The sequence below is a fragment of the Amphibalanus amphitrite genome, unplaced genomic scaffold, assembly GCF_019059575.1.
Source record: "Amphibalanus amphitrite isolate SeventyFive unplaced genomic scaffold, NRLGWU_Aamphi_draft 000057F_arrow, whole genome shotgun sequence".
NCBI lineage: Eukaryota > Metazoa > Arthropoda > Thecostraca > Balanomorpha > Balanidae > Amphibalanus > Amphibalanus amphitrite.
In genome coordinates, this window is record NW_024881553.1 from 705,316 (window position 1) to 732,378 (window position 27,063).

Here is a 27,063-nt window from a genome sequence, read left to right on the forward strand (position 1 = left end):
AAACTGCCGTCGATAAGGCATGAATTGGTGCCCTGTTCACTAACTCAGCCATCCAATAATCTGACGTACAAAAGCAAAATGCCTAGCAACGGATACCATAGAAGGCCATAGAGCGTCGCAAGAGAAACAGCAGGTTGCTATGGAAATGTGTCGGTAGTGCAGGACTATCTCGACAAACGAACAGCTTTGCTGCGCATTATTTTGTCCTATCTGCGCAGTTTCCTAATAAGTCATTTGTTTGGATGGGGCTCTGGTATTAACTGGATAATTCGCCAGCTGACGCCGTATGGTGGCGCTAGTGGAGCAGCACCATATGACGTCAGCAGAAAACACCGTGAGCAGCTATGAAATGGGAGCGAGCAGCACGGAAATATTGAAAGGTGATGGACATGTACTGACTTTGGTCATTCAAGTACCACCAACACCATACAAAAATCATATAATATCATCAAGACTGATTCTGAAATCGATTCGTTCGGGTATTCAAAACACACAAAAAATGTTTGTTACCGAATTCTGAAACAGTATAAGGATATTCTTGTTCCTTACTTTTACCTTGTGGAGTACTTTTACTTGCTTTCTAGTGCACCCATCACTATCTTGAAATCTGGATTGCAACGCTGTAGGAAAACTTTTTTTCGTTTGTCATTTCTTCCACTTTTGAGCAGTGATAATTTATTTTGTTTTATACATTAAATAATGAAGACGGCTCCTAACTTTTTAGGGATCTGCAGTGGCCCAATGGGCCCAGAGAGCAAAATCAGATATTTTCTAGAAACTTGAGGCCACTATTTTCTTATACGCTAGGTAATATACAAATATTGACATGTAAAGAATGATACGGGTGTATAATACTGCAGAAATATAAATTCAAAGTATTTGAATTTTTAAGAACCTTTCTAAAATCTTCCATAATGACTTCTTTCAATACAAGCTGGAAGCAATTTCAATCAATAAAGCAGCACAAGGCAGTACATTGAGCTACGATGATCCATAACCAATCGGCACCTGCAATTTGATTGATCTTCGAGATGTACCCTGCCTCTGTTCCCTGACTTTCCCTTTTCGTTGTACCGGGTGAAGTGAATATTCTGTGAATATTCTTCTGACAGTCAGTTTTTAGTCCTACATTATGTTGTCAATCAGATTTAATTGGTTCAAAAACCGTCGTAGTCCGTCTCATTCGCAGTCTACATCTCCACATGCGCACCCATACATGCTCAAAATTTTCACTACGTATGTACTATTGTAGTGTACCCCGCAGCGTATGCTGATGAAAAATGTTTTGTTAAAATCAGAGACACTTCCCAAGGTAGGCCATAGTCCATGGCCATATATTTAAGTCAAAACGGATGAAACAGATAAACACAATTCCAATCATCAAGTCAACCAGCATCGACAATCTGCACATAAGTTCTAAACCTATTGTAAGACTACTTTGTATTCAAACTTTGTATTGCAGAAGGGTGGAAGCTGCATGGAATTATGCGACAATTTCAGCGTGCATCCACGCTCGAAAGAGCAGGGTTAATTGTAACAATGTCAATACCATAACAATAACGTAATTGTAGGTGTTGTGATTCGGTTGTCTCTTGTCTGTGCTGGCCATTGCGCGGGCGGTCCAGCGGCGGAACTCGGCTTCGCCGCCGTGGCGCGCTGGCAGTTGCTTCTTCTTCTTCTTCTGCATCCCATCGCCAACCCGCTCAGGGGGGCGGCGGCGCAGGCGGGTCGAGCGGCGGCTCGGTCCGCCCAACATCCTGTTGTTGTTGTTGTTGTAGTTCCCTCCGTCCCTTAGCGGGACGTAGCCGTCCGGCTCAGGAGCGACCTGTACGCGGTCACTATGGCCGCCATGATGTCGCTGCTTCGGACGTCCTCCTCTCTGGGGTATATGGATCCCAGCAGTCTGAATCTTGTAGTGATTAGAGCCGGGCAGCGCAGCAGGACGTGCCTTGGGGTGTCTGCCTCCTCCCGGCATACTAAGCAGTAAGCAGCGGGCCGCAGGGCAGCTGTGGTCCGAACACTGCTCGCACTGCCGGGAGGGCGCCAGCCCGACTCTGTGACGCCACTGGTTGGAGCTGGACCAGTGGCCTGCTCTCAGTTGGTGGATATCCACCGCGGTCGACCGGTCCTCACCCGATACTGGTGGTGGGAGTCGACCGCCCATCAGGTCTCTGTACCACCCGGCCGGCCAGGCCTGGGCAGTACGGGCGCGCGCTGACCTGGCTGCGGCGCGGTGGATGGTGCGTCCACCTCGATGACCCAACCAACGATGACCCACCCAACATCCTCGATGAAGGTGACGACCGTCGTCGCCAGGCCGCCGAGGACGTCGACCAGGCGAGGGTCGACACCCCAGCGGCGGCGGCGGGCCGCCTCATAGGCCGGACAATCGGTCAGTAGGTGCGCCGCGCTGTCGGGCCCCCCGCACGCGAGGCATTCGTCGTCGGCTTCCGGGCCAATCTTGTGGAGCGTGTCACGGGTCAGCGGTGATGTGCCGGTCCTCAGCTGGGACAGCGTCACCGACCCCAGCGCGCCAGGGAGTCGTGGCCAGGCGTGGGGTCCGGGTGCGGGTGGGCAGCGGTTGCCCTCTGTCGCGACAGCTCCCGGACATGGCGCGTGACGGCGGCCCGCGCACCCGACAGGTCGATCGGTGCGCTGTCTTGGTCGCCCGCCATGGCCTCGCCAGCCAGGCGGTCGGCGGTTTCGTTGCCGTCCAGCCCGGCATGGCCTGGCACCCACTGGAGCACCGTCTCGGTGCCGTTCTCGGCGAGGGTGCTCAGCAGCCTCCAGACCTCTGCGGCCAGGGCCATGGTCTGGTTAGCTGGGCCGCGGCCGAGTAGTTGGAGCCCAGACCTTGAGTCGGTGAGGAGGCGGACCGACTTGGTCGATGCCAACTCCCCGTCCTCCAGGCCGGCCACAGCCGTGAACGCCTCGCGCATGGCGGTCAGTTCTGCTCTTAGGCTGGAGCAGACCGCCCCTGCAGGAGCGCGCACGGCCTCTTCTCTGTTGAGGTGGTGGAACTGGATCAGCGCCTGCGCCGCCCTGTTCCGTCCGCCGCGAGCCGAGCCGTCCGACCAGATAGTGACGTCCGGGTGCGGGAGCTCTGCAATGGCTCGCAGGGCAGCTTCCCTGCGGACTGCAGGCGGGTCCGACCGGCGGGTGGCCACGGCCAGGTCCACCCTGAAGGTGATGCCGCCGCGGTGGCCCAGCCATGGCGGGTCGCAGCTATAGAACGCCGAACCTGTAACACAATAGAATGGCAATTGTAACAAAGACCTGCATGGTCAGCACACATCTGCAGTGACTGTCATCCCAAGTTGGTATGAATTGGCACAACGTTGGGTCATGGTAGCAGACGTAGCACAAGCTGTTGTGATACCTATGCCATACCGTAGGACTTGGTCGTAGGATGTAAATTTTAGGTTTAAGGCAGTAGGTTGTAGGTCAGGTTAGGTAAGGTTTGGTTAGAAAGACCCATTCTCGTGCATCGGGCAGCTTGTGCTACATCTACCTTAACCCGCGCCCTGGTGGGGTCTGTTTATAACGCGACCTGGTGGGGGGGGGGCTATTTTTTGCCCCCCCCCCCCTCGTATCTCCGAAACTACTGGACGGATCTGCAAAATTCAAACGGCGTTCGAAAGGCCTGTCAAATTTGTCGAAGGAAACTAAATTTCATTGACCTCGGGGTCACCGATGACGTCACAGGTCAGGTCAAAGATGAAATGTTTCACCGTTCACGGGGCTTCTAGGGAATGCGCTATAACACCGAGGAAAACGCATTTTGTCGAGAATCAGCGGTAGGGCGTCAGTTGCCTAGTAGATATGTTGCTATTAGAGGTCACTGGCAATACCAGGTCAGGTCACAGGTCAGGTCACCAAGGGTCACAGGTCAGGTCACATGAGCCCAACTTTACTCAGGTTGTGTGATACATGTTTTATGGCCAATTTTTCATTTCCAACTCAATGGTGTTGGTTATAAGACTATCAGGTACGGCTTAGGTCAGTTTCTGGTGAAGTTCAGGTCAAGGTCAGGTCAAGGTCAGGCCAAAAAAGGTCAAATTTTAAAGTTGATAGTTTTGCATAAAATGGGTATTGATTCGATGCAGCTCGTCACGGGGAGTCTAATGGTGGTCTTTGTTTTGCGCTACGGGGTCTAGAATTGCTAAAAATTGAGTTTGAAAGTTTGACGTCATCAATTTTGAACAGTTTTTTCGCTATAACTTCGCCAAAAAAAGAGGTATCAATCTTAAATTTGGTATGTGGATGGAAGGCGGTAAGGACTATCACATATATTCCGGTTTTTGCGAAATTCAAAAAACTTTTTGGATTTTTCGATTATTATATCCAAAAAATCTTTTTTTTGATTTTTGGGGGTCTAAATCCAAAAATTTCAAAAATCCGAGATAGCAGTTTTGTAGCCCTGTCCAATCTACAGCTTTTATGTCTTTATCATTTTTCTGTATTTGCAAAGCTATAGGCCTGGCAGCTCTTCCCGCGAAACCTTTTTTTGGGTCGAAAACGGCAGAACATGACGTCACTCTGACGTCATTTCCGGCCAACCTATCATAGCCTTTGGAAAAATTTTTGGTCACAATGTGTAGAATTGATGTCCGGGAGGGTACTGAAAGTTTGGTAACGATCGGCGCAGCGGTTCTGGAGATATATCGAAAAGTCTGGAGGGGGGGGGGCAAAAAATAGCCCCCCCCCCACCAGGGCGCGGGTTAACGTACCAATACCCAATTTGGATTCCCAAAATTGATGGCAAACAGGCTTTTTGTATAACAAGTGTGGTTAATTGTTCTAATCCCCGCTGCAATGTGAGGGTAACTGCTTTTCTACAATCACAAAATTTGAATTCATATAGGTAGGTGTTTACATGTTCAGAAAATGATACAAAATATGACACAATTATAGCTGCAACTGGATAGTAGATACCAACCTCAACTTAAAGTTTCTGCAGCCTTATTACCTAACAAATGACTTAATTGCCAAAATAAATCCCTTAGTACAATAGCTTGACTCTAAAGTAACAGAAATTTTGCATGCAGACCCTGAAATGGAGGGTTTATGAAAAGTAGGTATCAAAAATAAACATTCACTAATATCAATATGTTGTTATCATTATAGAGTTCAGTGGTTGTTATAAATTTCATATGTAGCATAAGCGCCAATACTGCCTTCATTTACAATGTTGCTACTGTTTTCCACTCACAAACGCTGCCCTCCGTGGACAGCAGCAGCAGCAGTGAAACGTCACCCGTGGTGTGACATCATCACCCATGACGTAATGGAAATCCAGTTGTTACCAAGGCCCTTTGGATGCCGGAGTGGGAGGTTTGCGGTGGGTAAGTTGAGTTATGTGATATGCCCACATTATTCATTTTTTTGTTGCAACCTATCATTTGAGTTCTTGGTCCTGATAATATGAGGATCATAAAGCTGAATCTGGATGAGAATGAAATGAGTTGCCATTGATTGATTTCTGCTGCATCGATTCCTGAACGATAACTCAAACTTGACCCAGCTTTTATTTCAATTTTCCGTGCAATGCAAACAGCTCAACTAGGTAGTATTACATGAGAAAGCTGACTTATTTATCATTAACTGTACGCCAGACAGTGATTGATCCAGTTGGCCTTTTTGTTCAATGGATTAATGGATCAATGGATGGATCAATGGATTGCTCGGGGACCACAGACAATACCCGCCTAGACACCCACTGGGCAGACTTCGTACACACGATTCCTTACACAGACCAGTAAAGCCCACACTAAGCAGCTTGACTGGAATGGACCTAAAGGCCAAGAAGCCTATCAAAATTCTGTACTTCTAAGTCTTAGTAAGATTAATTTAAACGTGAATGGGCATCTTTTGCAGACATTGACAAATGACAAATCCCATAAATTCTGCTAATGTCTAAGTGCACCCACACCACCTCGCACCCAAGCCCACACCACCCAGAGCACTATTCTTATTAGGATGCTGCTGGCTTCCCCATATCAATATATGCTAGTTCTTCAAAAAAAAGTGACTCCACAGCCCACTCCACAGCATATTAGTTAAATATGCCCTTTCATGCAACATCTGCCTTACCAATACAGTAAATAGGTACCTTACTAGCGATTCTTGGCATCTAGTCATTGCTCATTGGTGAACTGCACAGACTACATGAATTTGACCAATGAGGCAATAAGGAGTCAACATGCACTGGCAAGCTGGAAGTCTGCTCTGCTGAGTGCTTATGAACGATGACCGAACAAACAACACCAGGGCCGAAAATTTCCACTTCATTACATGCCTGTTATCTGTATTTGCATTAAGTAATTAACCACTGTTTTTTTCAGCAGCTCAACCATTGGTGGGGTGAAGTGGTTTTAGACTCAACTCTTCTCCACACACCACTCTGTGGCGATGAGTGGCGGCTCGTCCTCCGGCGCCGCTGGGCAGGCCCAGGAGCTGCGCCATCTCTCCGACCTGAGTCCGCCGGCGGCCAGCTCCTCCGGCCCTCCGTCGGTCACCATCGAGTCGGAGACGGGCGCGCGGCGACCGCGACCCCGCGCGCGCGGCAGGGCCGACCCGCCGGCACCGCCGCCGGCGACATCGTCGGCCGAGGCGGCGCGAGACAAGCACGCATTCAAGGGTAGGTGGCCCGCCAGGGATGTAATAACAGCGGGGAAGGTGATCGGTGTAGTGATGGCCATCGCAGAATTATTGGTGGCCATGGCTGGCCGTGTACTGCATGCTAACTGACCATGAGAAGGAAGGGGGCGTTGTATAATGCAGTATAATGTATGTATTAGAGAATCGTGGTTATGTGGCTTTGTGTAGGCGATGCATGCTTTTTTAGCATGTCATCCATATTGAAGTTTGCACTATCATGCTTTGACTCAATAACTGCTTATCAGTATCATCAACAGCTCTGTGCTTGGTAGCTCGGTAGCAGCTAATTCAGCGTTGGACCTTCGTTTTTAGAGCCGGGATCGGGGATTTGAAGTCTCTTCGGCGCTCGTCGGATCTAATGCCGGAAATTGTCTGTAGTTTGCGGGCACAGCTGTAGCCAGTTGAAGTGACTCGACGAATTATGCTCGACTTTGAAATATAATTTTTACGATTACCCGGTATTACTCGATCAAGCGATAGGGATCAAGCCCCGCCTAGCGTTGGCTTCGAATCCCGGTTCCATCAATCCATCCACTCAAATGGATTGTATTGATGACGGAAATCCATTTGAACATTTGAGCTAAATTAATGTAAAAAGTAACCGAGCATGTTTTGCTGCTTGTCGTTTTTGTATTTTGCACGCATGCGTACGTAACCATACATACTATTAGTATTAGCGTAGGTACTAACTCAACTCAAGACCTACTGACCAGCTATAAATACCCTTTCCCCAATAATGGTGGGTGTGGTTTCCCGTTGAACGCCATAGTTCATATTTTGTTACCTTCTGTTTTGGCGTTTGTACTTTGTATCATACACTTTGCAATGGTTTTATTTACTCTGCGTTTGGTAATATTCAGTCTGATATTACCGTCGTAGTATTTCAGTTCGCCTGTCGCCCTCCGCGTAGCACCACAGAGCGTTGATGCCGCTGTGTCCCCGCCTGTCTGTGTGCCCCTGTAGCGTTGTTCCGTGGCCGCGCCTGTGCCGCGGCCGGCCGGGCCCGTGCGGCAGGGTGTCCGGTGACTGAGCGTCGCCGCAGGTGGCGTGCCGCGCCCCTGCCGACACCACTCGTTTCTCACAGAGCCGGCGGACGTGAAGCGCATGGAGGCTGACCTGCTGCGCCTGATGCAGGGCTTCAACTCGGGCAGCCTGCGCGCCTTCGGTGAGTCAAAAATGTGACAGCGCTCTGTGCCAACCTGACGTTACCCTGACGCTCAGTGGCAGGGACAAGGAAACATTTTTCTTTGCTTGATTGTGCTTGGTTGCCGAGTGGGCTTCGGAGAAAAGGAACTAGGTATATAATGCGGAATCGTCAATGCGCTCGAAAAATGCATGATCCATTCTGATTCAGAAATCAGGATTTACAGATATTGGTCGTTAGATGTCGTAGTGTACAAATGTGCAGTGCAGTGCACCGTTACTGATTTGCTCGCCGATGTCGGTCCGGCAGGTAAGGACGTCAGTATGGAGCAGATGGAGCAGATTCGCGAGCAGCAGGAACGACTGGCCAAGCTGCACTTCGAGATGGGCGCCCAGCAGGAGCTGTTCCCTCCGCTCTCGGAGGAGGGGCTCAGCCGCGCCTCGGCCAGCCTCCAGCAGCTGATGCAGCAGCTGCAGCAGCTCTCCAGCTCTATCGAGAAGCTGCACTCGCGAGCCGACGCCCCGGCGGCCGGCCCCGCCTCCACACCTCAGGAGCCGCCTCACGGAGCGAGCACCTGAGAACGGTGACTGCAGTCTGCCGCTGTCCCCTCCGCCACACCTGAACACGCTGCGGAACGGTGACCGGCAGGCCGTGCAGCTTCGCAGTGTTCATTATGTGATATTTATCCGCCATGAACTGCTGGCGGTGATGAGCACCGAGTGTTGGGACCAGTGGATGCGCTGATGGTCCTGCAAGTGAGCTCAATCAAGACGAATGGAAGCCAACAGAGTGGGGATGAAGTATTGCAACATCTCCGTACCATTACTTGGACGTTTTGAACGTTGCTAAATAGTAATCGTGCACCGTGCGGCAAGGCATGCTGCCGAGTTGACCCCCGTGACTGTTCGTTGCGTGAACAAAGCGCCAAAGTGCAGTCCGAACTCCTTGATCAATTACAACTCGCGCTCACAGCAGTGATTGCATTTTGCACGTGCGTTCCAGCAATGTGAGATGCTGGAATAGTCATCACTTCTCATCCTTTATCAGAGGCGTTCGAATGGCTTTCACCTTCAGTCTTCCCACGCAGTATTTCAACGCGCGCGTCGTGCTTGACTTGGTGTCCATCTTTGCTATACTTCGTCTTCATCCTATCCTGGATTATCCTGAGGTCGGATGATTGCTGGTCTAATTAATTATTCTCGCAGTTAAGCCATAATGTCCCGGTCTATGTCGGTGAATCTATGCGTTTTATTTTTACTTTCGTCAATATGTTTTAAATGTGTGCATTTATCAGATCAGTGTACGTACGCTAGGCGGAGTTGATCGTGGATTGGCAGAGTTCTGCGATTTGTTAGGGAATTTTGGACTGACCGTAGGATGAAATTCGGACGTTTAGCATGTGTGCTAGCATAGTCAGCAACGACCAAGGCTATATAAACCGTAACGACCAGCGGGCTCTGTTGCGAATGTGATTGTGGCAATTTTTCAGTGTGCAGCTTAAGGGCATGGAAGAAATATAGCTTGAGGGTAAGGCAAAATGTTGCTGTGACAGTTAACACTGCTTTCGTCGCAGTTCGCCGTTCTAGTCGTGGGCTACTGTAATGTATTGCCTCTGCGTGAAATGCTATCCCTGCTCGGCGGTTTTGTCGCTCTAGTCGGCCTAGCAGTCGTATGTCCGAGCGAACCCATACTGAAACGTCCGAATGTCGGTAGGTGCGGCGCGCGCGCCTAGCCAAGATGAGAAGAGTTGTACTACTCGCTATATTTTTGACAACGAACGAAAATATACCCTGCTGTGTGTGCCTGGCGTCATGATTTTCGATCCTATATTGGCTATTATAGGGATCTGGTAGGTTGCATGATGGCATAATGACGTCCAGGAAATTTGGCACCCTCCACTCGGATCTCATGCTTGTCACTTGTTTGCCGCTGTCAGCTGCACTCCGCGGGACCTGATAAGTGAAGAATGCCAAGATCATAGGCGCTCTACGTGACTACGTTCGGGAGCAATTCGGGAGGTTGTAGTTCGCCTCTTGGCTTTCCTAGAAAATTTAGGAATGTCGGGGAATTTACTACACGATGCCCCTGTGAGTCCCGGCAGCCAGTCCATTTTTCGCTGTACATAATGTTATTTCTATATAATAATAGTAAATAATATAATAACAATATAACAGGAGCAATAATCATATTAGAAAATAATGTTATTGGCTGCATTTTAAATTTCATGATTAAAATTTTAATTTGATAGTCAAATTAAAATTTGATAGTCAACTTTCATTTTTAGCGCGGTGGCGTCAGTCACCAACCCAAAAATTTGTTCTTTTTATGTTTTTAGCAGCAAACACAGCACAGCTTTCCATAACGTCCGTCTTTGATTTGAAGCCTTTGCTATATACTGCCAGCGCTAGCAGCAGTAGAACAAAATACTGAGTTAGCTCCTAGCTCCAAGATGTTAGCTCGCGGCCCTCGCGGCCCCATAGCGCGTCGTAAATTCATTTCTATGGTCGTAAAGGACAGGTAGGATTTTTCAGGATTTTTATGTCCTTTTCGTCCCTTTTTTGTTTCAACTATCAACATCGGGAACAGTATTCAACTGGTATATACTGACTTGATTCAACTTACAAATACGCTGACGGCTCAGGCCGGTGATGTTTAGTTCAATTTTTTTAAGTTAAAGTTTCATTAAAGTAGTCCATTTATTGACAGAATTGAATTCTGGTTCGGTCTCGCCTTCTCCAGTCGTTTTAGGAACCATGAAATTTGAATATTGTTTTTTCTTATTTATCTGTTGATCTAGGTGTTTAGGAGTGAATGAATAGGATGGAAAATCATGGGTGGTATATGATACAAGAATGCATTTAATTGACAAATGAAACAGGTACCTATGTGGTTCATCTTTGGATTTTGGGTTTAAATTCCATTAATCTGTAGTTATAAGGCTGTTATCATCTATATTTGCACGCTGCCAGTTACCATATCCCTCCCATCAAACAAATCTACGGTCAGTCCGCTGCCAGCCCACTGTGCTATTCGAGGATACAGTGCGGACCACAATGACTGGTTACAATTCTGGTAACTTGATGGTAATCAAACTACAGGTGCAGAGCACCACCACAAATTTAGATGATGGTGATGATGACCTTATAGTAAGTAGATAGGAACTTATTAGTTTTTTCCAAAACCTCAACTTTGGAGCTAGGTATTTAATGTAATTTATAGGATGTGGCTGAGGCTCACTCTATCCCAAGCCATTTATCCCAAATTTGCTGAATTTTCAAATGGTGGCCCTCAGAAGGTGATCTGCCTGCCATCTCAACTTGCAAGCTCTTCACCCAACATGTAAATTCCAGGCTATAAGATGTCACTGCTGGTTCGCGCCACCCCAAGGGCGCACGTCCTATTTGTGCCTTTGAAGCGTTCATCACGGGAATCATTCGCTGCCACACCGAGACGGTACATCTCTGCAGGTTCGTTCCAGAAACTATACAGTATGAGACCTGGCATGACATATGTTGATGGTTCTGTAATTTACCTGCGATCTGTTCTGCTACACGATCTGTTCTGTTACATGTACCCCTGCTTTCTTGTATTCCTCCTTTCTGTGTCGTATGTCACTTACTACAGTCAGATGATTACCATTTACCAGTTACTTTTGCTGGATGGTGTTTGTAATGTGAACATGACAAATAGAACATTATTTTCAGATTCCGATGCAAAGGTGATAAATATCGGTGGAATCCGGAAAACCCTGCAGACTCCGCTGCATCCTGAGCTAGTTCCACGCCTCATCGGTAAGTTTGCTATACACATGACTGATCACTGAGTAGTGAGTATAGAGCCTCGCCGATGAATGCTGAGCATTGAACATTTATATTTTGTCATTAACTGTCATATACCCATTTCTCAAAGTTTTATAGGCGATCAAACCTGAGCGACTGCCCGACCTGGAAGTTATGATGTTTTCCATGTCAGTTGTTTGCTCATTTGGAGAGGAACTGAATAGTTTGATGCGTCTTCCGATGCTTATATCCGTCACGTCGCCCGTGCTCCGTGTTCCCAGAGCTGACCAGTCACCAGTCTGTACTGCGCACGCTGAAATGGATGCTGCAGAAGGATCTGCTGGGACAGGACATGTTTCTGATTGGGCCGCCCGGCCACTTCCGACGCACCGTCTGCATGAAGTATCTCTCGGTAATAATTCGCTGGGCCGGCGGAGATTCACCGGTAGATTTTATTGTTTGTTTTTGTTCAAAGCTGTGAACGTCTTTTCTCTCCTTGTTTCACTTGGTGTTACGTTCGGTTACCGGTTTCGTAAGCGACGTTGCCACCCATCGACGGTCCTATTGTCTTTTACTTTTTCCATCATTTAACGACATATTCCCGTATACATCCGCCATATGCCGTGTTTTCTCTGCGGTCATCGCTGCCGCTTTACTGCGATATTATGACATGTCCTGTGCTCGGCGTGTTGCAGCTGACCCAGCGCGAGGTGGAATACGTGGCGCTCTCCCGCGACACCACCGAGTCTGACCTGAAGCAACGCCGGGAGATTCGCGGCGGCTCCGCGCACTACGTCGACCAGGTAGGAAGGCCGCAGGTCAGGTGGTCAGGAGACGCTGATGTAGACGTCGGCTTTGGTTAACTTTTTGTATCTAATGATCCGTATCTTTCTAACGCAACTCGTGTATTTCGGCTGTAGTTTTCGATTGTTTTGTTTGCTTAGCCTAATGCGCCTGTGGAGACTGGCGGACCTGTCCCACAGCTGTGTTTTCCGTTGTCTCCGCCAGGCGGCAGTGCGCGCGGCCACACTGGGCCGTGTCCTGGTGCTGGAGGGCATCGAGAAGGCCGAGCGGAACGTCCTTCCCGTGCTGAACAATCTGATGGAGAACCGTGAGATGCAGCTCGAGGACGGCAGATTCCTGCTGAATCCCACCAAATACGACAGTCTATTGCTGGTGAGAGCCGTTATATGCTGTGGCATCGTCATAGTGTCGTAATGATGTCGTAATGGTGCTGTGGTTGCCGGTTATGGTGTCGTTGTAATGTTATGGTGTCGCTTCGGGGTCGTTAAAATACGACGAACTGAGAACGAGTTCCGTAGAAGGTGGGTCTGGCTATCGCTGTCGTGGCGATGTGTCGAGACTTTTTGGCGCCGTAGAATATTGATGCAGAAAACTTGTGTGCATCGTTTATTTTAGATTCAGTCGTAGGATAACGCGCGGTCTCCCTCCCTCCCTCCCTCCGGCCACAGGACCACTCGACAGAGGAGCTGGCTGAGCTGCGGCTGGTGCGTGTTTCCGAGCATTTCCGCGTGGTGGCGCTGGGTCTGCCGGTGCCCCGCTACATCGGCAACCCGCTGGACCCGCCGCTCAGGTCCCGCTTCCAGGCCTACGACCTGCGGCCGTCGGCTGTGCCGTTCAAGGTGGGTTCATGAACTGGGCGGCGCCGTTTAAAGTGAGCTCTGGACCTTTGCCCTTCCGTTGAAAGTGAGCTCCATGGGCGCAAAATGACCTTGTAGTCGGCGCGCCCTTAACCAATAAACAAATTAAAGTGAGCTCCGTTCTCTGTAGCGGGGCGATTCCGTTTAAATTGAGTTCCCGATTTCGATGGTTCAATGTCAAGATAAGCTGTGGCTCCTAGCAGCCTGACTGGACTACTTTGTCTGTCGTTCATCGTTAGCACTGTATAGTCGACTACAGAATGATGTTCCACTTTTCACAGGCAATTATTTGCCTGGAGTGGTAGGTTGCGCCGCATCACACGGGCTGAGTTCAGAAATTATAGCTTTGTCCCAATGCTCTCAACCGACACGCTTAATTGCATGATAAACGGCACAACTTAGCGCTCCGGTCAACTGATAGCTTCTGAGGAGTGGAACATCATTCTGTAGTCGACTATACACCATCGTCGTCGCCACACGTGTTTTTTCCAATGAACACTTGTATCAGATGGTCACGTCAAATATGACATTAAAGGTTAAATCACGTGAAAGTAATAGGAAAGGAACCGATCATAGTGAAGCTAGACATCAGTAATGTGCTGTCAATGATCTACTTTTGTTTCACGGCCACTTTTCCTACCCCAATCTTGATGCTGAGATGTGCTGTCAATGGCCTGCTTTTATTTCACGGCCATTTTTTCCGACCCCAATCTTGATGCTGAATAAACAACCTTCAGAATTCGCGATCAAAGGCCCGAGTGTCTGACGCCGGAATCAAAACCGTTCAGCGGCTAATAAAAGGCGACGTTTCGCCCCACGTCGCGTCCCGCTGCTCCAAACGAACGTCGCGGGACACGAAAATATCGGTGTCAAACGGAGACTAGCCCAGACCGCGCCGATTATATGACATCCCGCTCGATCGCTGCGCCCGAGACGGACGATCGGCGCTGAATGAAACTGTCGCGCTGGCTGAGTGCGAATTAACCCACACTTTTCACGCAGATATAACTAAATCAGAAAAGTCAACAATTAGACTATATCACGATGTGAGTACGAATCATCGTCCGGCTGCACATTTCTCGTCATTGCCGCTAAATACGGAAGACCGTCAAATTTCCCGGGGTTGTTGTAGTACGGAGGGGGGGGGGAGGGGGAGGTGAGGGCGCTGGCTGACGGGAATCGCTTGCCAGATTACCTGTCAAGGTGCGGGCTAATGTCGGGCCGCATGTCAGCGGTGGTCCGCCGTCCGGGCTGCTCGCGAAATGATTTGCGAGCAGTTCAGCGCATCCTGAACTGGGTCATTTTTATAGTATTTGGATTTATAGTTTAATTTCAGGAGGTTACGCGACCAGTCATTTTTATTTCATCGATTGCCCGGATCGGTATTTAAAATGTGATGGGTGTGCTCGTGAGAGTGATACAATGATTTCCTTAGGATGAGTTAATTTCTCGAAAGCCACTTCTATCCTAGATTTCAATTAGCCCAAACAACGTAGGTATGTCTGCGTCGTGTATTCGAATTCCGTTTGTTGCGTGTCTAATGAAACCACGGAAGCGCTTCCCGAGGCGGCTGAAAATGAGTAGGGGAGAGCGGGTGGGTCGAGACTCGGGTCTTTGAAGGCCACATAGACAGCCGCGGCCGGTCGAGTGGGGGCGGGGATGGGTGCCATCGGAGTGGGGCTCATTGAAACGTGAGTAGACACGGAACTGGATCGGCCTGTGGTTAGGAGAGGCGAATCAATCGGTCCGCCGCACTATGGTTGGAAACGGCCTCACGGATGGCCGTGGGCAATTTCGGAATATATGTATATTTGGGGTGTCATTCTGTTGGAAATTGATGAAATGTTTTGAATTGGGCAGAAAAAATTATTTAGTTGCGCATTTAGTCTCCATTATTGTACGTGGAATCGGGAGTTTCTGATAGTGGCTTTTTTGGTGCGCCGTCAAAGGTTTAAACAACCGCGCTGGTGATAGCATGTGGAGTACCTCCATGACGTTGTAAAACTGGATTATTATATATCAAAATAATCCTTGTTATGTTGGCTATCGAGTGGAGTGACTCTTTTTCCCATGCGTGTTCAAAATCAGGAACGGCATTGCATTCTGTTTGCAGTGTCACCACAGCAATATTTGCAAAATTACGGTTATGTTTCATTGGACATACAAAAAGTTCTCCATCGACCTCCATTGAGCTTTTTGGCAGAATAAATCTCTGTTCAATTCTGTGTAAGGGGAACGTAAAAGCAGACTGCGCACTTGTGCGCAAAATCGTCCGTGAAGCTTCATCTCCCGAGGCGTACCTACCCGTCGCTTCGTTAGCACCAGGTCGGCTCGTCAGTCTTGCAATCGTTTATCCTTATAAATGATGGTAAGAAGCAGGGTTGCGGAGTCGTGGTGGCGCCAAATACGACTCCGACTACGACTCCGACTCCTGACTCGTTGCCATGACTCCGGCCGACTCTGTCTCCGACTCCGGACCCCTGCCAGTGTTTCGGAGTCGTGAGGGAGCTGTTCCGATTCGGACCGACTCAGACTTCCACTGCGGGCTCCTGACCGACACCGACTCCGACTCCGACTCCTGGCTCGTTGCCACGACTCTGGGCGACTCCGACTCCGACTCCGACTCTGACTCCGACTCTGACTTCGACTCCGCACCCCTCGTAAGAAGTAACTGCTCGCCCCTGCACCTGGAGTATGGATATCGTGCAAACGTATATGGATATCCTGGAGTATGGATATGAATATCCACCGACAGAGCAGACATACAGACATGCTGTAAACGCCATTACACTGCCAATACCATGGCAAATCAAATGGCTATCTATGGTTTTTGATCATCGTTCTACATTTTCCAAAATCTTGAGCTGAATGTTGGCAATTTCTCGTGACTATACTTCACGACCATGATGCATGCATTTCTGAAATTGATCTTTTTTCAACCAGCCACGTACTCGTATGATAAAATGAATGTCACCATCGTGTTCTACGCCCAAAAGTACCCATAAAACATGTGTCATGCATGGGCTGCGAATAGGTACCAGTTTTAATTTTCGGGGTTATATGCTTACCTGATTGACCTGACTTTGAAACTGGCCAGTGGCCTATGTTTGACTGACCCCTACATTGATCTGACACTCTTTTAGCACTTATATGAAGGGTTGTGACAGTTGTGACAGTTGTGACAGATTGTTTAGGACCAACTGATGACTGAATTTATTTAGGACCAACTGATGACGATATAATCGAAACGCGAAACGCGAGGCACCGATTGCGAGGTTCTAAAGTCCATGCTACTGAAAGCCCGATTTCAAGTGTTTGACCTGACCTTGACCCGACCTGTGACCTCGAAATTCAACTTTAAAGTACTCATGTGAATCGTCTCGTCGCGTTCTTCTTTCGTTTGCCGCGCCTCGTGCGTTTCGCTGCGCCTATTTGTTCGCGAGTTATCGGCTGGGGGCGTTGAACGCCCCCCCCCCCCCGGCAAACGGCGGATGGGGAAATACCCCAGCAACTGCCGGATTAATCTGACGCATGTTTTGTCATTTGATCGTTATTTTATTTCTTGCTTTTTTGCCCAATCTAAAAAAAATCATAAATACTCTTTCTCCAAATTTTTTACCCTTTATGACCAATAGTAAGACACTGTGCGTCACTACGTTGATATTTCTCGCCCTAAAGCATAACAACAATATCCATTCAGTAATAGCAGTATTCAAAACATGTTCAAAATGCCTCGCGATATCGATAACATAACGAAAGACATAGGCGACTTATAACATACTTGCAATGATGACGTCACACACGCGTGACGTGACGTGACCTCGTCATTTCTGAGTTACTGTATGATGCACGAAAGACACTGGTATACCTATGCAAAGTTTCATCGCAGTCGGTCTACGCATTAACAAGTTATGGGCAAAACATTTTTTCGCGTTGACCCCCGGCCATCCGTGAGGCCGTTTCCAACCATAGTGCGCCGCCCCGATGCGGCAGAGAATGTCGGGCAGAAGGACGCGAGTGACAGTGCCGACCTCACAAACACCTATTACTGTGCCTGCCGGCCGGGACGGGGCGGGGAGGACGTGTCACCTGCGAATGGGGGTGGTGTTTGAGGCCGGCGATCTCTGTAACCTGACAATATTTTTATTGCAGCAGAAGATCAATTACTTTTAGGTAGCATAAAAATCACCTTCGTAACTTGGGATCATGAATGAGGTTGTATTGGTTGTGGCCGTACTTCTTTGACGGGGGTGTTTGTGACACGTTTGGCAAAACGTGGAGGGTTAAAACCAGTTAACTATAGCCATTGAACGTTTGATAGCCACAACAGGCACCCGGAACATATAATAATTTCTGTTGCGAAGAATGTTGTTTGTTTAGGTGCCAGTTGTGTGTCCTTAATTGGCCATTTAAAATTTGATAGCTTACGTTTAAAACCATACGTGTCGTGGTTCCGGTAACGTGACTGACGTTCTGTCTGCTCCGAGTCTCGCCGTAATAGTTGTGGCCAGTGGGTTCGCTGAATAGCCACTTGGGTCGTGATTCTCGACCATTGTATGGTGACATCGGAACATTATGCCGTCATCATCTCTGTTGGTGCCGGCTTCTGGAAGTCACTTTCTGTCGCATATTGCGGTCTTACGAGACGGTATAATTTTTGTCACGTGCAGTGGTGCAGCGTGTTTCAACCCTACCACGACATTGTCATTCAGCCACTTTTCTCTGCCATTTTTTTTTTCGCGTAACAACAGCGTGGCATGCAATTGATGAACAGTGTTTCTGCAGCACGATACAATGTGATTGACATTGTTTTATTGACGAATATTTCGATAAGAATATTTCGAATATTCGTATCGGCGAACATAATCCGAATATTTTGTTAATACATAGGCCTCAGATCTTTACACGGCAATGTTACAGATACAACAGCGGATGCCAAATCAAATATCAACATAACTATTAACTACTTTGAGCACGAATTTCTCAGCGTCAAAAAAGTCCCATTCTGCCCCACGCCTCCCCCACCGGCCGTCTCGGCTCGGCGTATCAGCGCGGCAGGCGCGGCTCCGCTGGAACCATCGCTCTGTCATGTCCGTCCGCTCCGCACGGGGTCGGTAGAAACACGTGCAGGTGGGTCCTCCGGCTGATGACGCCGCCCTGAATGGCCCAGTACTGGACGGCAGCGGCGCGGCCCCGGCAGGGTGGTGGCGGTCGGCGGGCGCTCCGCTCGGCCGGCTCCGTGGCTCTGTCTGTCCTCTCTGAGCGGCTGCCTCCCTGGGCGTCGTCTCTGGCTCTCGGTCCTCTCCTTCCGCCGCTCTCTGTGTTAAGTTTTGTCTCCGGGGTGACCTCGAGGCTGCGGCTGGTGTCTGAGAGACTGCGCTGCCTGCTCCAGCGGTGGGCGGTGCCGGTGCTGACGGCGGCGGCTATCTGCCGGCCCACGAGGACAGCCGTCGCCGGCCGCTGTTTCTGTCTGGGTGGCCGGCACCGGCCGAGGAGCGGACCGACGAGTCGCCGCAGCGGCCAGGGACGGACCGGGCCGCCGACGCCGGACGCGGAGCCCCGCCTCGGCTCCCCCAGCAGGAGAGCGAGCTCACGGGGCCGCGGTGAGGGGACGGTCGGAGCTACCGCCGTCGGTCGGTACACCGTGTCCTCGGCGGTACCAAGCTGCAGAGACAGCAGCTGCCGGAGCACGGCCAGTTCGGCCACCTCGCCAGGACTGCGGCGACCACAGTCGGACGGCCGCGGGGACAGGCTGCCGGCGGCGGGCGGCTCGGTTCCCCGGCCGGCCGACAGGTTGTGGACGGTGGGCGACTCTGTACCCCGGCCGGCCGACAGGCTGTACGCGGTGGGCGGCTCTGTACGCCGACCGGCCGACAGGCTGTCAGTCCTCTGACAGCAGGGCACTGTGTCTCGACAAGCTCCAGCAGCGGTAGAGGAGGGTAGTAGAGCGGTACCGCTGACATTCGGCCCATCTCCACGTGACGGTTCCTGGCTGTGAGCCGCCCGGGTCCTCCCCGTCGGAGCTGAGGGCAGTTGCCTCCTTCGTTGTACGCCTCCTGTGTATAATTGTTTGGCGGCGCTAGGCCATCGGCATTGCGCCGGGCTGGAGCTCGCGGCGGCCGGCATTGTAAGAATGCCAGCGGGCAGAGAAGTACGATTCTCTTAGTCTGCGAGGCTGCGTGGTTGTATATTCCACTCTCTGGTGGAATTCTCTCGCTCCCTGCAATGTGCTGCTTCTCCGACCTTGAGTTCCGTGAGCTGTGGCCGGGCCGGGTGAGCTCGCAGCGTTCAACAGGCCGTTGTGGGCTCGATGAAGTGGAATCGAAGGTCGCCGTCTGGGAGGAGCACGCGTCTGACGCGTCCCGGGACCTCCCGCTGGCACAGTACGGCAGGGCTTAGTACGGCACGGCACGGTACACGGCAGAGTACGGCGCGGCACAGGACACAGTGCAGTACGGCACAGTTCAGCAGGGTACGGCGCGGCACGTCCTGCCTGTTTTTGGCGCCTGTGATCGACTGCCCCCGTTTTCCACAGCAGAGCACTGCACGGTACACGACACACTATGAAACGGCACGGCATGTGCTCGCCAAACCGGTGCCGACGCTCAACTGCGGCCGTTCCCCGGCAGCGGAGTTGTCCTCTCGATCTGAGCTCGTGCCGCCGACTGCCGCCGTGCCGCCGCTCCTCACGGCCCTCCCAAGGCTATGGAACACCGCCAGTCGACAGAGCTGGGAGGGGGCCGGGTCGATTCCCGAGCCCTCGTCCATCTCCGATTCAGTCATACTTACTTTACTTTTGCCACCTGAGGTGGGAACATATAAGACCTTGAATTGGTCATAGCAGAAAGGTGAAATGACCATCGCTTTGTTTCGAGGCACTGTTTCGCTCACTGAACATGTGTCGGATTACGGCGGCTAATTTTTAGACCACCTGAGTGTGAACTGTGAAGTACAGATGAAAAAAATACTGACATCACTCACATAGCTATAAACGTTTTATCGGTTCTTGATCCAATGTAATTTTCTTTTGATTCGGACATCATGCGTTGAGATGCGGACTCGGTATTCACGTGACAGAAAATGACCTCTGCTAATTTTCGTTCGGCACATTCGGCATTCGTCATGATGAATCAGTTGGACGTTGAGCATGTGAAAAACGCAATAAAAATCGTGCGCCTCCTATGCTATCGGCTTGCAAGCTGGGTCCAAGGTTTCGGACTGATGAACTGACGAGCCATAGTATCCTGAATAACGCAAGATGAACACTAGGGTAACTTTCTTCAAAGTCGTTCACGCCACTAAGAAGTTAGTAAAGTTGTAAAGGCGTAAAACCATAAAGCAGAAAGTCAAGGTGAACCATAAATATGACGCGCTCTCTGAAGAAGATCTGATCAATATTGCGACTGCCTAAGTTGATGGGTGATATTTGTTCTTGCTAAAGGCGCTGTTACTCCGCCTGCTTTATGTTTGCATTCACATCAAACGTGGCTAATTGTGCCCAGGTGATCGTTCCGCAGTTAGTGACTGCACGTGACACTGTTTCCCGTCAATCAGGAGACGCTGATGGCTCTGGAGGAGCTGGCCCCGGCCGTCACACCGAAGGCCCTGTGCGACCTCCTGTCGTTCGCAATGACCGTCAACTCGCCGGAGACGTCGGAGCTGAACCTGCCGGACTTCCCCATCGATAACCTCAACAGGGCCGTTCGCGTTCTGGTGAGTTGGAATAGTTGGAATAGCATTAGCTGGAGGCTTGTCGTTCAGAATCGTTTACAATAGGATCGCAACTGCACTTCTGCAAACGATAGGTATCAACAAAGTACGTTTTTAACCCTGGGCTTGGCCATGTAATATTATGAGCTCTGATGAACATACTCTTTTGACTTGGGATTTGGGATTGATATTTGGGCTTGGAATCTTTTCACAGGAATCTTTTCACAGCTCTTTGAGCCGTGCAAACTGCAACTAGTCCCTCATTGGTGGTGTGTCTGGCGTAGCTCCTCACAGTGTCAACATCAATACACCCGGCTCTGACACCCCCGCCTCCCCTCAGGGCGGCGTCCCGTCGCTGCCGCCGCAGGAGGCCGTCGCCCGGCTCTATCCCCACCAGCTGGTGGTGCCGAACGACGCCAGGAAGCCGGTGGCCGACGCGCTCTCCACGTTCGACCTGGACGCGCCGGCGGAGACGGAGCTGCGCGTCACGGAGGTTGAGTCCGGCGATCAGCCGCACACCGCGCACGTCTGGCTCACCGCCGCCGGCCAGGAGCATAAGATACAGGTGGGTGAAGTGGAGGTGGGTATACAGTCCCGCACAGCTCAGTGTGGCGATATCCTGAGAGATGCCATCCCATTGACAAAGGTGAAAGCTAAATGCAGCAATTTTAAACGCAAACTGCGCTCAAACGCAACTTTTCAAACGCAACTGACTATTAAATTTGCCATGTTGGCTTGCACAGCCCGTACAAACAGATCGCCCTTATTGCACTGGTTAGGCCAGTTGATACCACCACAACCACTGTCATCGATCACTTGTGCTTATTACGAACGTGTTACCATCCCGTCGCCAAGGTCGCGTGCTAATCACACCTCCCGCCCCTAGCCCCCACTCACACCCACTTACTCTCCCCTCCCCCCTCCACTTCCCTCAGGTACCGGCCGGTGACCAGCTGGGCTCCGAGTCTATTACCTCGGACCGTCCCTGTGTACTCACACCGTACCACAGCAGACTACTGGCCCAGCTGGTGGCCTCCCACGCCGTACACGACATCTGCCTGGTGGGGCCCAGGGGCTGCGGAAAGTCGGCCATAGTTAGACACCTGGCGGATATGCTAGGGTACAGGACGGAACCCGTGGTACTGTATCAGGTGGGTACTTAAGCAGGGGTATAGCTCGGGGGTATCTGCTGGGGTATAGCTCGGAGCCGGTTGTGTCATGCTTGGTGCGATGTGGGTGGGTCAACGCCCTAGTGATATTGCCCACATATCCCAACTGTCGTTTTATTGGCATGTGTAGGCAATATAACTTCAGATGCTGCCGAAGCATCGTCATCACCTTTCCTCGACTGTGCATAGTCGCTTAATGACACCTGTCTGACCTCAGTTCATATTGTCTTACCTGACACCGGTTCGCGACACCATATCATTGTCACCATCTGCCACCTTAGCTTCTCCCCCTTCGTTTCATCCCTCTCCCCGTCTTCTCCGAATAACCTCTCTCCATCTCTCCGGCAGGATATGACGTCTCGGGACCTGCTGCAGCAGCGCAGTACCCACGCCAACGGCGACACCGTGTGGCTGACGGCACCGCTGGTGAAGGCGGCGCTACAGGGCCGGCTGGCCGTACTGGACGGACTGCACCGCGTCCACGGCGGTACTCTGAATGTGCTGCACAGGTGCGACAGGCGAGAAGATAGAATGAGACGGAGGAAGGCACTGGAGACACGCATAATTGAATAACTTGGGGGTGGGGAGACTAGGGCCATGCTCGAGCATAGGGAAGGGCAGGGCGAACGGGGTCGGAAGAGAAGACTGGAACGGAGGGAGCCGGGATGGCAGAGCTTTACAGAAATGACGTGAACAGCACAAGTTTACTTGGCTTGCACAACACCTGTCGTTACCCATTCCCCACCAACTTATTACCCCATTCCTCCCCTCTCTGACAGACTGGTGCATGACCGGGAGCTGCAGCTGTACGACGGTACCCGTCTGTTACGTCATGATCGGTACGATGACGTCATGTCCGAGCTGGGACTGGCCCCGGACCAGATGACCGAGCGGGGAGTGCTGAGGATCCACCCGGCGTTCCGGCTGGTGGCGCTGGCTGAGCCGCCCGTGCTAGGTGAGCAAGCGGGGGTCGGAGGGGCTGACTGAGTGACAGAGGGGTTGGCTGAGGGGCAGATGGGCTGGCCATAGCCGTCCGTACTCGGTGAGCGAGCGGGGGTCGGAGGGGCCAGGGTTGGGGTTGGTGGAGCATAGAGGATTGTCGGTATGTGCAAGTTGAATTGAAGCAACTGATGGTTAGTGTAACTAACTAGTTAGTGTTTAGTGAAACATGAAGGAAATGGCAGACGTGTGGGCGTCATTAAGAAAGACAGCTTTTTCTACTAAACAAGAAGTTAATGCTCTCCCTGACGAGCTACCTAAGAAATGGATCATTTGAGGTAGCATAACAGAATGTAATTTATCCATCTGGTGTGAATTATATGTGGGGCTTTCTCCAAGTTCCACATTGCCATCTAGGTAGGTACCGATCCCTCCCTGACAGACTGGTCTGCGTGCCGTTTCAGGCAGCGGCAAGGGCCAGTGGCTGACTCCTGAAGTGATGAGCATGTTCATGTTTCACTCTATGAGACCGATGACGCTCAAAGAAGAGTCGGACGTCCTCCAAGAAATCGTGAGTCGCCATGCGACTGTGTGTTTTGCAGTCGATTTTTGACTCATGCCTATCGGTTTTGTTCGGGTGTTTTGAGCAAATGATATCTTATGATGTCTGCGATGTTTTGTAATATTTTTTTTCTACATTTTATCACTCATTTCTCAATGACTGAATGGTGGATTGCTAATGCTTTCATGCTAATCCCCCTAAGCCGTGCCACTGGATCTTCTTAACTCCTGCCATTCCCTCCCGCGTCAGTGTGGTGAGCTCGGTGAGCCGATTCGGGAGGTGGTGTCCCGCTCTGACTGACTCCCCCTCCCCTTCCCGTGCCAGTGTGGTGAGCTCGGTGAGCCGATCCGGGAGGTGGTGCGCTTCAGTCACGCGCTGCGCTCTGCCGAGGACCACACGCTCCAGTCGCTGGCGCCGTCCCTCTCCACCCGGCAGCTGATCCGCGTCGGACGCAGGATGAAGGCCTTCCCCCACGAGAGCCCCCACGCGGCCATCTACAAGGCCTGTCTGGCCAGGTACTGTCTGTGGGAGTTTGCTATCGTCACGGTGTGGTGGAAGATTATAGGTGTCGCTAGTTGGTACAGCTATACCCAGGGAAGCTGGGATGCTGGCTATGTAAAGCTTCACTGAATCGTTTTAGCTCATATAAGTCATGCTCCATCCGCCTACATTATTAATTGATGCGGCTGCCATAACGAATATGTTACCATCACGAAAAAGCAAGTGGATATCAACATTTTCCACTACCCAACATCTTCAATAAATGGCTCGCAGATTCTACTTTAGCCTCCAGACCAGTACTGACTTGTTTATGTCCTCAAATGTCTTCTCGCGTGCTTCTGACTCCCCCTCGTCAATGTCTCTCCTCTCCTCGCAGATTCCTGCCTCCCCTGGCTCGCCAGGCGCTGGACGGCGCGCTGCAGCGGATGAAGATCGCGCCGCCACCGGCCGCGGCCGAGCAGAGCCGGGTGTGTGAGGTGCGGGACGGCATCCTTACCATCGGTGGCACCTCTGCGCCCGTGTTCCGGCCCAAGGACAGAGCCAAAGTGCCCGAGACGCTCTTCTTCGACATCGATCAGGTGGGTGACCGGGGGAGAGGGGTGGGGGAGGGGATGGGATGGAGGGTAGATGAGGTGGCATCACTGGATTCTATGGTCGTCATGAAAGCATGATTAAATATTGGGCACATTTATATCTGCTATGGAATGATATGGTAACATCAAGTAATGCGATAACTCCTCGCCATCTTCAATTTTAGCTTTGGTTACCATACCGTGTTCACTGTTTTAGAATAGCTGTTGGAGTCGTTGCGGTTTCAGATTGCCGCCTTGGAGTGTCAGCTGACATGAGTTGTCCATGCTGCAGCATACTGCGGTGCTTGAGGCAATATTGGAGGACTTTACTCTGGGAGAGAACCTACTGCTGGTCGGAAATCAGGGCGTGGGAAAGAACAAGCTGATCGACCGTTTCCTCTACCTGATGAGCCGGCCGCGGGAGTACATTCAGCTACACAGGTGCGAACGGGGAGACTGCGACCGCGACGATAGACAGAATAGTTATGGTACCTACTACCTACCTATTCAGCACCTGCCACTCATCCAACGCTTATCTGACTGCAGCGTTTGTCGCACTGGACCTGGGAGGTCGTTTGTCCTAAAAATGCGGCTGCAATGATAACTGGAGTCTTGTGGTGCCTGATCAGAAATGCTGCATTGTTACCAAATGCCATGTCGCTTGGCTTCTCATGGACCGGCACTTTGATCCAGGCAATCACCAAGTGAGCAACTGCTTTTTCGTGTCTGTCCTATCAACAGATTTTGGTAGCCTTGTTTATAAAATGCCAGTCCGTGAGAAGTCCTGACTTGTTCGTTCCCTAATTTCCATCAGCATTATCGATCCAGTCGTAATTTACCTGGCTGTCCCATTACGAGAAGCGGAATGGCCAGAGGCAAAGGTTAACGGTCTCGCCTGCCATTAAACCCCTGACCTACCTCTGAAGTCTTATCTGCTCCCTGGCATTCACCCTGCCCGTTTATGATAACCTGCAGCACCTTAAGCTTTCTTAATAATTCTTTTCGTCCGCATTTATCCATGACCCTCCAGTCACCATATCATCACCTGGTGGGCACATGGATCCTAGTGGCTGCTGAGTCTGGCTCTCGCCTCGTCTCTGCCCCCGCCCGCCCAGGTCGCTCAGGAACCTCGGTAACCCTCTCCACCCCTCACCGGGTTCACTGGGACGTCCGGATGAGTTCTGGCTCTCTTTTGACCTCTAAACCCGCCTCGGTCCTTGGCCCCCCCGCCCCCCTAGTGACCTCTGATCCTTCTCTGACCTTACTACTCATCTCTGTCACTGGAAGCCCTGATGACCGCTGACCCTCTTTTGACCTTTGAAACCCTCCCCTTCTCTGGGATCTCAGCGATCCCTGACCTCTAACCACCGCCCTCTGACCTGACCTCTGACCTTTCCTCCCACCACAGGGACACCACGGTACAGACGCTGACGGTCCAGCCGACCGTACAGGATGGTCGTATCGTGTTCGAGGACAGCGCCCTGGTGCGAGCCGTCCGCTCCGGGCACGTGCTGGTCATTGATGAGGCCGACAAGGCGCCCACCCACGTCACCTGTATACTGAAGGTACGGGGATGCCTCCATTGCGGTCGGGTCTGGTCTGGCGTGGCTTCATGTCGGTGGATTTACCGTTGGTAGAGTGTGCTGAAGGCTATAAGAGTAGGGTTTAAAGCTATGTGTTGGTTTCGAATGATACGCTCGGGTTTTCATAAAAATATATGGTTTATTTATATGTCGTTTTGAGTAGAAGAGACATACTGGCTGTCGATGTTTCTTTCTTTCACCAGGCGTACCTACTATGCAGCTGGTAACTTACGGCAACATTGTGTGCAGTATTTATGAACCTCAAAATAATTGAACTACTCGTAAATGGCAGTCTCTTTGTCATCATTTACCCGATACAGTTGAGTGGTCTTTTCTACAACGTGCCCTGTATTTTAAGCAGCGTATTTACTACCATAGCGTTCTGTTTCGGTGCATCGTACCATCTGAGACCTTTTGTCCCCCCGCCCCCAGACTCTGAGTGAGGACGGAGAGATGACCCTGTCGGACGGACGGCGGATCCAGCGGGCGGCGGCCGGCCGCGGCGCCGCTGCCGCCTCCGATGACGTCATCACCATGCACCCCGACTTCCAGATGGTGGTGCTGGCCAACCGGCCCGGCTTCCCCTTCCTGGGAAACGACTTCTTCGCGGCGCTAGGTACGGCTGTATTTTGACAGTGGGATGGTGTCTGATCTGAAGAAATGCTGATCTGTACCTTGTAGGGATGCAGTATGTAGGGTAAGGGCGGGTAAGAGTACGCGGGCGATAAGAGTACGCATCAGCTGTTTCGGTTGCTTAGCAACGCGGGTTTGTCGAGTTCATGA

At 51.0% G+C, this 27,063-nt stretch overlaps 2 protein-coding genes across 13 annotated transcripts in view; both read left to right on the top strand.

The window, feature by feature from the left end:
• The first annotated feature begins 151 nt into the window (after window positions 1–151).
• On the top strand, window positions 152–9,605 carry LOC122378300 (coiled-coil domain-containing protein 28B-like). 11 transcript variants are annotated; one of them, XM_043359202.1, is made up of 5 exons: window positions 152–237; window positions 5,315–5,345; window positions 6,348–6,640; window positions 7,703–7,825; window positions 8,114–9,605. In XM_043359202.1, exons 3-5 carry the CDS (start codon window positions 6,412–6,414, stop codon window positions 8,380–8,382), a joined length of 621 nt encoding a protein of 206 aa, XP_043215137.1. In that variant the 5' UTR covers window positions 152–237; window positions 5,315–5,345; window positions 6,348–6,411; the 3' UTR covers window positions 8,383–9,605. The 11 variants fall into 11 exon arrangements, with proteins under 11 accessions (XP_043215137.1, XP_043215142.1, XP_043215140.1 ...); XM_043359207.1 differs by having other exon boundaries at window positions 153–237; window positions 7,745–7,825; XM_043359205.1 differs by lacking the exon at window positions 152–237 and having other exon boundaries at window positions 5,310–5,345; window positions 6,345–6,640.
• Window positions 9,606–10,245: 640 nt separating this feature from the next.
• LOC122378303 (von Willebrand factor A domain-containing protein 8-like) overlaps window positions 10,246–27,063 on the top strand; it is a 71,826-nt gene continuing 55,008 nt past the window's right edge. Inside the window, exons 1-18 of one of the 2 annotated variants that reach the window (XM_043359216.1) lie at window positions 10,246–10,321; window positions 11,155–11,271; window positions 11,509–11,595; window positions 11,865–11,995; window positions 12,279–12,386; window positions 12,592–12,759; window positions 13,056–13,226; window positions 20,799–20,957; window positions 21,295–21,519; window positions 21,890–22,105; window positions 22,472–22,632; window positions 22,903–23,078; window positions 23,527–23,633; window positions 23,949–24,139; window positions 24,502–24,703; window positions 24,990–25,138; window positions 26,106–26,262; window positions 26,713–26,896. In XM_043359216.1, coding sequence (XP_043215151.1) covers window positions 11,163–11,271; window positions 11,509–11,595; window positions 11,865–11,995; window positions 12,279–12,386; window positions 12,592–12,759; window positions 13,056–13,226; window positions 20,799–20,957; window positions 21,295–21,519; window positions 21,890–22,105; window positions 22,472–22,632; window positions 22,903–23,078; window positions 23,527–23,633; window positions 23,949–24,139; window positions 24,502–24,703; window positions 24,990–25,138; window positions 26,106–26,262; window positions 26,713–26,896 — 2,701 coding nt within the window. In that variant the 5' untranslated portion in view covers window positions 10,246–10,321; window positions 11,155–11,162. The remainder of the gene's footprint in view (window positions 10,322–11,154; window positions 11,272–11,508; window positions 11,596–11,864; window positions 11,996–12,278; window positions 12,387–12,591; window positions 12,760–13,055; window positions 13,227–20,798; window positions 20,958–21,294; window positions 21,520–21,889; window positions 22,106–22,471; window positions 22,633–22,902; window positions 23,079–23,526; window positions 23,634–23,948; window positions 24,140–24,501; window positions 24,704–24,989; window positions 25,139–26,105; window positions 26,263–26,712; window positions 26,897–27,063) is intronic. The other variant, XM_043359215.1, reaches the window with a different exon arrangement.

Coding starts and splice junctions, on each gene's coding strand:
- LOC122378300 (XM_043359202.1), top strand. CDS start 6,412: ATGAGTGGCGGCTCGTCCTCCGGCGCCGCTGGGCAGGCCCAGGAGCTG. Junction 6,641..7,702: donor AGACAAGCACGCATTCAAGG/GTAGGTGGCCCG, acceptor GCGTCGCCGCAG/GTGGCGTGCCGCGCCCCTGC. Junction 7,826..8,113: donor GGGCAGCCTGCGCGCCTTCG/GTGAGTCAAAAA, acceptor TCGGTCCGGCAG/GTAAGGACGTCAGTATGGAG.